This window comes from Heteronotia binoei, chromosome 10 (genome assembly GCF_032191835.1).
Source record: "Heteronotia binoei isolate CCM8104 ecotype False Entrance Well chromosome 10, APGP_CSIRO_Hbin_v1, whole genome shotgun sequence".
Lineage (NCBI taxonomy): Eukaryota > Metazoa > Chordata > Lepidosauria > Squamata > Gekkonidae > Heteronotia > Heteronotia binoei.
In genome coordinates, this window is record NC_083232.1 from 39,338,704 (window position 1) to 39,349,777 (window position 11,074).

At 41.6% G+C, this 11,074-nt stretch overlaps 1 protein-coding gene across 2 annotated transcripts; it reads right to left on the reverse strand.

Annotated features, from left to right (window-relative positions):
* Nucleotides 1-1,160: 1,160 nt before the first annotated feature.
* On the reverse strand, nt 1,161-10,099 carry SRI (sorcin). 2 transcript variants are annotated; one of them, XM_060248463.1, is made up of 8 exons: nt 9,807-10,099; nt 6,928-7,011; nt 5,786-5,855; nt 5,361-5,404; nt 4,386-4,533; nt 3,674-3,787; nt 3,008-3,066; nt 1,161-1,368 (listed from the first exon to the last, which is right to left on the reverse strand). In XM_060248463.1, exons 1-8 carry the CDS (start codon nt 9,855-9,857, stop codon nt 1,342-1,344), a joined length of 597 nt encoding a protein of 198 aa, XP_060104446.1. In that variant the 5' UTR covers nt 9,858-10,099; the 3' UTR covers nt 1,161-1,341. The 2 variants fall into 2 exon arrangements, with proteins under 2 accessions (XP_060104446.1, XP_060104447.1); XM_060248464.1 differs by lacking the exon at nt 6,928-7,011 and having other exon boundaries at nt 9,807-9,889.
* Between the last annotated feature and the right edge of the window lie 975 nt (nt 10,100-11,074).

Sequence of the window (11,074 nt, forward strand, 5' to 3'; positions counted from 1 at the left end):
TTAATTTTTCCCTACAACATGTGGAATGGATGCATGAACACTCATAGGTAAGAAATACCTTTTGTCTTTTAAACATACAGTGCACTGGAAGGGGAACAGCAAAAATTTACATTCAGTTGCGGGGCGAGTAGTTTCTTTTTGGATCTTTCAACAAGGCTCAAATAAAATTAAGCTAACCAGATCCAGATATAATAATTAAAGGATCAAGTCTTTCTAAAACATAATCATTTCCACATTGATATGGAGTTAGCAAGCACCAATCCTGTACCTCCAAAAATGTTTGAAATAGGGAGGCCCCCCCCCCATCTTAGCAAGCAGGGCTAGCTTCCTCTTCCCGCCCCCTGGCAAAAGAAATGTTTGCAGACAAAGGATTTTTTTTCTGTTATAGCCAATCAACAGAGGACTAACTATATTTTATGGACTCTAAAAAAAAAAAAGAAAATGCAATTCTCACCCTGTGTTCATTAACATAGAATGTGCCTTATAATTAAGCAGAAAGCTATTTTACATTGCAGTTCACATTATACATAGTCATGAATTCACATTTTTTGCACATGCACTGAAGCATACACTGAATATGTGGCATAGCTACTATGTTAAATGGGAAATTATATTAAAATAAGCATGTGCAACAGTATTGGGTGGTGATATAACAGTGTTCTGTATCTTTAAGGTACGAAAACTGAGGAACCTCTGCCTATTGAGGAATTAAGAAATTCATCCAAGTATCCCTTCTGATCCCAATGAGATTGCAGACTTATTTACAACTTTCCTGTCTGTCTTTCCCCTATATATACTGGGAAGTGTTAACATTTAAATCAGAGAATACAGACATAAGTGGCTGCTTAACCTTACCAGTGTAAGTAGACTTGGGTTCAAAAATAATAAACTACTAATTTAGTATTTCCTGTTGCATAAAAGCAAAAATGGATTTTAAAAGATTGCATGTTTGGAAAGACATATCTGGATTGCTTGGGAAGTCTCAGTTCCCACTGAACCCCTAAGTTTCTCTACCACCTTATACAGTATTGCCATACATCTACATGCCAAAGGCACAAAATAACAAGAAGGTATAAACGGTTAGAAGTACAGGAAAAGATTTAAAACTGAATTATAATGTTACTTGATACAGAAAGTGAATTACAAATATGAAAGACCAATCAACTCAAAACAGGATTTATTTCACTTCTTTTTGTTAGTTATCAAAATTATAAAGGCATATAAATCAATATTAATAAAATATGCAAATACCATTTAGTTATACAGCCATGATTTTTGGGGATGCAAAGCAAAAACCAAAGTGGAATGTTGATCATGCTCAGTCTCTTCCTTCATTACAAATTAGATGCTCATGACACACTGAATGAACTGCAAGAAGACAAAAACAAAACAAGGCATATGTTAAATCCCGTGTACGATCACACATCTTTCTCTAGTACTGAAATGTTTTCCTTAGAACCTGCTGACAGGGCTAGTAGAAATGCTTTTGAACAGAATGACTTTCAAACTATGTGTCTTAAATTCTGAGAGAATCCTTGAAGGGTAGCTTAATCCTACCAGACAATCTTCTGTGAAAGACAATTCTCTTCCATGATTGATCTTCCCTTGCATAAAGGGAACACTGAGTATGCTAAGTATACTGGGGTGGGAAGAAGGGACAGGGCCTCTCAATCTGGCAGGTGCAGCTTCATATGAACTGGCATAACCCAGCATATGCCCCATTTCTTCTGCAATGTCTCATTCTGTGAGTACAGGAGTTCTCCAGCACTGTAGCACCAGACACAAAGAATCTTGGAAAAGGCAAGAGACAGGTGAGTTAAGAACCTGTGTGGGAAGATAACTGCCACTTTAACTTAGTATATACTAATGAGCTACATTAAGGGCTGAGGAGGGAACTGTGTAATGTCTGTTTTTTCAGCTTTGCCAGTTAGTTAGGCCCAGGTCTAAATCACGCTTCAGCCTGTGTGAGCTGCTGGTGAGGCCTTTCAGGGACAAGATGAGGGATGAGACAGAACTACTGGACTGCTCCGGTTGCCATGGTTTTATTTTAGCACAGAGGTATCAAACATGTGGCCCAGGGGCCGAATCAGGCCCCCGAACTACTGGCTGTCATCTGCTTCCTTTTCTCTTTCTCTTCCTTGCTTTGCCAAGCCTGTTAAATCGCACAGGAGCTACAGAGCAAAGCCTCCATTTTCTCCATTGGCTGAAGCTCCTCCCTTGGGGAGGAAGGAGGGGTGGCAAAGCTTGCTTTGCCAGGCTCTCTCAATTGCACAGCAGAGCTACTGAGCCAAGCCTCCCTTCTATTGACTGAAGTGCCTCCCCCCTCCTGGCCACCTGGGGAAGGAAGGTAAGAGCCAGAGCATCCTTTGCCCAGTTCCTTGGATCCCATGGGAGAAATACAAAGAAAGCACCTTTAAAACCAACAAGTGCTAATGTTTTAAGCATGTTTTATATTAAGCTGTTTTTTTTAAAAAATCTTTGTGTTTGTCTGTGTCCTTTATAAAGCTTATATCTCTGCTACCTAATCTTAAATAGGCACACACATGGCCCAGCTCAACATGACTCAGCCCGACAAGGTCTCATTTATGTCTGATCCGGCTCTCATAACAAATGGGTTTGACACCCCTGTTTTAATATGTCCAGAAGTTCCATGGAAAATACACATGAGCTTGCACAAGTTAATATGGATAAAGTCCTTCTCAAGGCTGAGAGATTTGGGCACCTCCTAAACACTGCCTACATATAGCAATATGCTAATTCTCACACTACTTCAAAAGTGTTAAGCTGTTGCCATAATGAACCCGAAAAGGTTTAGTCATATAATTATTTTTTCATCAAACTGGTTTACAGACCAGAAGCGCTGTTCTATTCCCCAGAAAAGGGCAGGATACAAGCGACAATAAATAAACTGAAGCTTTAAGCTTACAATAAATGGCTATTAACCATGTACCACTAACTGTTCTATTTTTGTACCTCTTCTAGCCAACCCAGATTTAGAGTCACTTACATCATCATATTGGAAGTTCACCATTCCCTGCTGGGCTGCATCCCTTCTTCGAAAGCTATCTGCAAAAAACATAAAGGAAAAACTGTGCATTAAGAGACAATTCAGTGCATATAAAGTGCCACCCATAAAAATATGTGAGATGCGTGCTAACATAACATGATATTTTATTAAAATACTTGCTCGAAGTCTTACATGGTTCCTGTTTACAATCTTTTCCTAGTGGCAAGGCTTTTTCCTTGCTTGTTTTATCTAATGTCCTCTCTTTCTTTAGAAATGGGCAAGGCAATTTTAATACACTTTTGAAAAATATTTTGTGAACTAATCACATGATGTTGCAGAAGTAGAGAGCCAAAGGTAAGAGTGAGGGTTAACTTACACATATACTAGAATGAACAAGCATGAGGGCATTTGCAGAGCAGGGGTGGAGAGTACTAGGATTGAAATGCCAGTATCAAGCTGTTTACACTAATTTTATTTGCTGATTTATGTGCCTGTAGTCTCTCTCTCTCTCACTCACACACACACACACAGATGGTCTGAATGAGCAGCAGATTCACTTATATGAACAGCTACCGATATGAAATGCACTGAAAATTAGACAAAGGAGATCCAGTATTTAGCATATATCCATTAATTTCAGTAATAAAGTCATGCCCTATAACATACCAGTGAGAGCTCTGAGTTTAACACAGCAAGCAATGTAGTCATCAAATGTTATCTTTCCATGAGAACTATACCGTTTTGCTATAGCGTTGATTGCTTGTGGACTCAACCTAAATCCTAAATGGAAAAAAAGGACAGAAAACAAGATGCAAGGGACTTTCATACAGCCATCAAATTTCTCTGTGTGCACTTTGCATTACTTACTAATGGGGTACAGCCCATCAAGAATGGCACACAAGGGCCACTCAAGTCAAATGAGCAAGATAGGGTTTGGTTTTTTTTTTTTCTTATTTGCCTAGTGTCCAGTCCAGAGGAAACTCTCAGCTTCTCTCCCAGATGACTAGCACTCAGGTGTACCCAATGCAGTTGATCTCCATCAGATTCCAGACAGACAAAAGGAAACACTTCCTCACTCAACAATTAGGTTGTTGAAGTCACTGCCCGTGGATGTAAGTGATGACCACAAGCACAGATGGCTTTTACAGGGACTTAGATTGCGGAATGGCTAATAGCCAGGTGACTAAAGGGAACCTCCATATTCTGAAGCAGCGAACCTCTGAACACCAGCGCTAGGAGGCAACAGCTGGGGAGGGCTTTGGCTTCTATGCCCTATTGGTTGGCCCTCCTGGGCAACTGGTTGGCAGCTGTGTGACTCAAGTTGCTGGACTAGATGGGCCACTGGTCTGTTCTCCAGGGCTCTTCTCATCTTGCTTACCCATGGTTGCCAAAGCTTTCTGCATCTCTTGAGAATCCACTGCACCACTGTGGTCTGAGTCAACATTCATGAAATGCTGCCTCCAGCCATTCAGCACAGCCCAAAGCTCTTTGAATTCATTAAAGCCCATTGTGCCAGACATGTCTCTCTGAACAGTGCTTAAGGATCATGCCATTTAGTAGCAGAACAAACATATGATAAATCAAGTGTTATCAGGCACAGGAACACAAGACAAGTCAACTATAAGAGTCTACAAAGGTCTCCTAGAATTATATTTCTGTCATTCCAGCACTAGTCTTTTTAGACAAAATTCTAATCAATTACTTTGTTTTCAAGGTCATAAGGAAGGTGCACCACAAGTTCATTCCTGTGCCAATTTGCATCTTAATCTACTCATTTAAAACTCATTTCAAACTTGTCATTTCATCACAGCAACCTTCTAGGTGGCTTACGGTAACTTTTTTTACAGTTCATCTACAAAAAAGTCACAAAGCCACTTGGTACTAATATGAGTTTAAAAGTCTAAAAGTATATATAATCAAGGCCTCATAATTTTTTTAAAAAGTACTGTGGAACAAAGGCTGCAAACCTAAGGACACTTTCCTGGGAACAATCCCCACTTAACAAAATGGGACTTAATTCTGAGTAGACAGGCTTATGATTGCTCCCAAAATATGTCATTCTATTTCAACACAGCAGATTGGTTGGTTGAATCTAAACATAAAGCTTACAAAAGACCTAGAGGTATCTACATTTCTGTCTGGATACTATTCTTCTCATGTCTTACAGATTTCATATGCAGGAAAAACTTCTGTAGGAAATACAAAAAGGTGTAATGACCCCCACCAAAAACTTACCACGCAATTTTGAACTGCATATATTTTTAAAAAGCATTACAAGGCATTCCAGCCATAAAAACTTCCTCCACAACCTCAAAGCAAAAAAGTACTGCAAGTCAGACAATTCAAAGGATACATCAAGCATGGAGATCATGAGCCTGCATGTCTCTAAGTTGAACGCTGTTGCAGAGTTGGGGGAAGGGGGGGAAGAGAGAATTCATTAGTCAACAGCAACATCTATGGTCTTAGCCAATATGCATTACCCCCCGCCCCCCCGCAATGCTTTCATTTTTTCCCTAATTCCCGAGAAAAGGAGTTTTGAAGGTTGGGAATTAAACAGTATGAAGGCACTCAGTCATGACTCAAAAAGTCAATTCTGCCAAGGTTATTATTTCCTCAGGGTTTATGTAATTTCAGACTTCTCAATTTGTTACAATAGGTGAATAACCACAGAGGATTGCTTGGTGTGTTTAAATTATCATTTAAATAGTGAACTATATGAAGCCTCTTAACAGCTCTGCTGTATTAAAAGATTTATATTTTTAAACCTGCTAAACTTACGTTTATATGCTCCTGCAATGCCTGATTGGGTCAGACACCTTTGAAGCTCATCAGCATCTATTTGCCCATCCTTTGGAAAACAGAAGAATAATCATGCCAATTTTTACTAGCTTTACACCCAATTTATTATTTATTTGCCTATTTAAAAACATCTGTATGCCACTTTCTGCCCAATTAGAGACCTCAAAGCAGCAAAAAAAAGACAAGTGATTTAAATCCACTTTTAAAAACGGTAAAAGACAATTAAAAACAAACAAGGAGGCAGATCAATAGTCAGTATTAATGAACAGTCAACCATCACTAACTTTCTTAAGCCACTCAGTTTCTTTTAAGACAAATGAACCGGGCCACAGACAAAAACTGGTGGGACACTTCCACTAAGCCCCCCTTCCCACTACACACATCCCTCAAGGTCCCTTGTCCAGGAACAGCACTTCTTAAAGATCTGTGGGCTGTCTTTCTGTTTTGCTAACGCACAATCCAACCCAAACTCTAGTACAGTCTGCCACTGCTACCTAGTTTCTTATAGTGGGGTAATTCTGACCAGTAATCTCAGTCCAAATATCTACACAAGGCTGCTAAAAGAATGGCACCAGTGGAACAAAATTCTAGTAGCTCTGGTCTTCTTGAAGTAATGATTCAACCATATGATTTCTTTTCCTATGATGTTTGGGTTAAATAAGGGAAGAGAAGGGAAGCCTGGATGAAATCTGTGGTAGTCTGTGATGACTCTTAGCCAGCCTTGCCTTTGCACAGGAAGGCTACCAACATTAATTCTGCTCCACTGCATTATACAGGTATCCATCTCCTAGTATAGAAACATCTGATGAATTTCTCAAATAAGTGGGAACAGGATTCGGTAAAAGATGTAAAAATAAATACTTCATAACACAAAAAGTGTAAACGCAGGACCCAATCAGGTGCCCAATTTTCATGCACAGTAGAACTCTTGTAAATATTTTACTTACAATAATGCATTATAAGAGCTCTACAGCTCTTAAAAACAAGAATTAAGGATACATATGTTGCATATTTTGCAATATACAGTATATCTAAAATAATGCTAAATTAAGGAACACACAGATATATCAGCAATAAAGAGGAACCAACACAGTAATTTCAAATGAAAAAGGAGAACATACCTGCCCAGCAACAGCTGCAAAATAACCATATAAGGGATCCTGAGCTTGACCAGGAAATGCCGGACCTCCAGGAGCACTCCCATACTAGTAAGAAGAAGCAATAAAGTCAATACTTTTGTGGTACTTTAGGTATGTAATACTTCTCCTTAATCTTTTCAACAAAGCATGTATTTGAAGGGGGAAAAGGGGAAATGTGAGTGAGCCACTGTGAAGCCATGTTTGTGAAAGTCAAATAAAGAACTGAAGTTTTTGACCTACTGCTGATCCAGCATTGTTAATTGTGTTTTAACTGAAGTCTGCAAAAGTCTATATTCCTTGCTTTATATAGGTAAACTAGCTTTTAAGCTATATCTTGCTTTCTTGGTCAGCAATTCTGATAATGTTTGTAGCACGTAATAAATAAGATAGCAGAATTCTGAAAATTACATTAAGAGGGAAGTATAGATCGCTGTATGTTACACATGGCTATATGTTACTGCTTTTTTAATGTAAAAGTTGCTATTGTACCAAAGATGAACAATAGAACAGGAGTTTGACACACTAAACTCCTATGTGGATACTTTCCTTGATCATAACCAACTAGTAAAGCACTTGCTTCTATTGGTTAGTTGTTTCCTTATTTGGATCCCTTTGACTGAACCCAGTTAATTTTTATTTTCTTAGTCATTTTGAAGGTTGTGGTACAACATGTTGTCAATAAGGCCTGGCTGAAATGACAAGCAATTCTAACCACTGAAATGTTAATTCACAATGAGATTTACCATTTCTTCTATTTACGCATGTACACAGAAAAAGAGGGAAAGGCCATAAGCTACACACTGAAGATAGTAGTCACTGCTTTCTATTTCACTTCTGCTTCCTCTTGAACCACACAGGTACTGCCTTGTCCTCAATGCAGAGCAGAGACTCATTGTAACTATCAATCCAAAACTTTATTGCCAGCCATGAATCTTTGCACATATGCCTTTGCTTAGAGACAACTGCAGACCAGAAGTTTCCAAAAGCAAGAGCACAGGAAGTTACTTTTTGGAGCTGGATCCCAGTGGACTTTCTACACCCTATCTTGTCTGATCTATTTTTTTAAAAATAGAGTTTCATATGCCTGGTAGTTCTCTTACAATGTTGTGAAACATATACAAAAAAACTACAGACTGCATAAGGTTTTTGAAATATGTTAACAGCACTCCAAGCCAAAGGCCTGACTATTTGCTTCAGGGAAGAGATGCTGCCTGGTTTCAGTTTTTAATAAGAAAGGGTTTGCTTTCCATATCATCACAGGGAGAGGCTTCTGTGACCACAGGAAGGCAGCCAGTGACTGTTGCCAAGCTAAGGATGCATAGTTATTAACACACCTGCCTGGGAAGGGTTCAGTGCTTTCTTTGCTAGTCAGCCCACTGGTAAGGAGTGGCCTGAAGTTTCCTGTTTGTTTTTTGTTCCATACATGGCCTTTTGGACTTGGCCGCAAAGATCAAGGAGGAGGAGCTAGAAAATATACTGGCAGCCATGGCCCTCTTGGGGATCACTGGGCTATAATGTACACTTAGACAGAGCTAATTATTCATTTATTTTTCCAAAGTAAACACCAAAGTAACACCAAAATAAGGTAAGCAACACCTATATCCTCCTGAGACACAAGAAGGCAGCCAGAAGGGTGCATACTATGTGCAAAACACACCAATCACAGGCACCTATGTGTCACACATCCTGCAGCTATCTTTCAAGAGTGTAGTCTCCTCCTTACAATGCAGCAAGCAGCTCCCCCCTCCCACTAAGAGTGCAAAGTTGTTCTGCTGCATGCTAGGGTTAAGGCGCATCCAGAGCAGCCAGTCAGCATGGCTCAGGTCCCATACCCAACCAAGTGTGGTGAATTAATTCAGGAAGTGGCGGAATCAACGTCAGCACTTAAGAGTGAATATTCTGGAATGTTTCTCTAGGTTAATATTCCCTACCAAGACAAAACCAGTACACTAAGCACCAGGTGAGGGAGAGAATATATGTGAGTAGAACTTCTCATTGCTGTGGAGGGTTTTGTGGGGACAAAATCCACAACCTACAGTCTGAACCTGCAGTGCACACATATCATTCTGCAACACTGGTGTTCCAGATTCTCCTGTATGTGTCCTGCATACTGATGGCCATAGGTAACATGCTCACCACATATGACCTACGAATCAACACAGGCCTCTCAAACATTTTCAGTAGGCATAATACGACTCCCAGAGGTGGTGTGAACCACATCATCAGCAAACCCCTCACTGTTCATAAACACATTTAACTCAAGGGAGGCATACACGTTTACAATCATGTGTGTCATGAACAAAGCTGTTCTCAGCATGAACCTCTTTCAGTTCTATAATAACTGATTTTACCAAGGGATTCAGCTCCACCATCCAACCCCTTTAGGAATGCCAGTCTCCAGGTGGGACCTGTATATCTCCAAGAATTACAACTCGTCTCTGGACTACAAAGACCCCTGGAGAAAATGGATGCTATGAAGGGTTGACTCTATGGCACTGTAGCCCACTGGGGGTCCCTGCCTTCCCCAGGCTCCATTCCCTATTCTCCAGGAGTTTCCTAACTTCGATCTGGCAACCCTACAAACGTGGGAAGGCGCGTCAAGACACTTGCAAAAAAATATTAACAAACAAGCCCACGCCCTTCCATCGCACGACTCAGCACACATTCTTCCCTCCTACAGTCCACCATGCTAGCTAAAGCCCCCGGCTCCCCTTAAAGCAGGCACTGGGCATGTCTGATAGTGAGGAAAGCAGAGCGAACCCCGGGACTGGGGAATCTGAAGTAGCGCTGAGCGCCGCGGGGACTGCCTGTGCGCGCCCCAGACGCCTCCTCCCCAGTTCCACCGCCTCAGGCTGGCTCACCCCGCCCTGGTAGTAGCCGCCTCCAGCGCCGGGATGCCCAGGATACGCCATGATGCTCTGCAGACTCAGCAGCGCCACAGCCCGGGCCTGACCTCAGCGGCTTGACACCGCCCGGAGGAAATCCGGGTCAGCCCATTCTCGCGGAGGGGAGCGCAGAGGAGGAGGTGGGGAGAAGAGGAAAAGGAGCGCCCCTTGAGGCCAGATAGGGAGCGTCTCTCGCTCTCCTCCCCCCCCTTAAATTTACAAGAAATGAGTTGTCGAGCTGGGGCTTCCCAAAACGACCCACCTCCTGCGCGAGAGTAATGGTACGAGCTGAGTTTCCTGTTTATGGAGCCAAAACGAAAGTTGTCGGTGGGAGCTTCGTGGTGCTTTTGGAAGCTCCCACATCGATGGCGCGGGAGGGCTTGGATTTGCGGGGATGGGCTTGAAGAAGTGGGAACCTGGCTGGGCGTCCTATGCTCCACTCCTTTACTGGAGCTAAGCAGTTCTGGGCTTCCTCAAAATCCCTGGGAAAGTCGTGGGTTTCTCCTTCAGCTTTTCAAGGAAGGAGCAAATGTGATTTTAGATCAAACCGTGGCCATATGTAGCACAGTAAACAAGCCTAGGGAAGCCGAATAATTAAGTTATTACATGCACATACATCGTACGCACCCCCTCCGCTCCGATATGAAACAAGTCTCCACTTGTATTTGGTTGCTCTATGATCCATTCAACCCTTATGTTGGTTTATTGCTATATTTCTCGGTTTCTGTTCCAGCGACTTCATTGGAAGTGTCATAGCTATGCTGCTTGAATTGAGTTCGTTCGTTTGAAGTCTGTATTCGTCCATTTGGCCTTGATGCACATCTGCAGACTGCTCTGGGCAGGGGGTGGTGGTTAGCTGTGAATTTCATGCACTGTGCGGGGGGTTGTACTAGATGACCCTTGGGGATCTTTTCCTGTTCTGTGTTTTTATATATGGGGTTAAATCAGCGGTACTTGGGAGTAAACCTGATTCAGACTAAAGAAGCCATGGATGGCCCAGCGCTTCAAGTGCTCCGCCCCTGTGAGTGTATTAGCTTGGATTTGTTCTTTCCTTACCTCTAAACCCGCTTGTTGAAACGTTTGTTGCTAAGTAATGCTTGATTGTTTTGGGGTGGAGTTCATTAGAGCAATTTAAATAAGTGAAGTGAAGGAATGACTCATTCTGCTCTGGTCACCCACATAACAAAAGGCATAGGACCCCACCCTCCTCTAAGTATTTAGATAAGAAAACTGTTCTTTTTTTG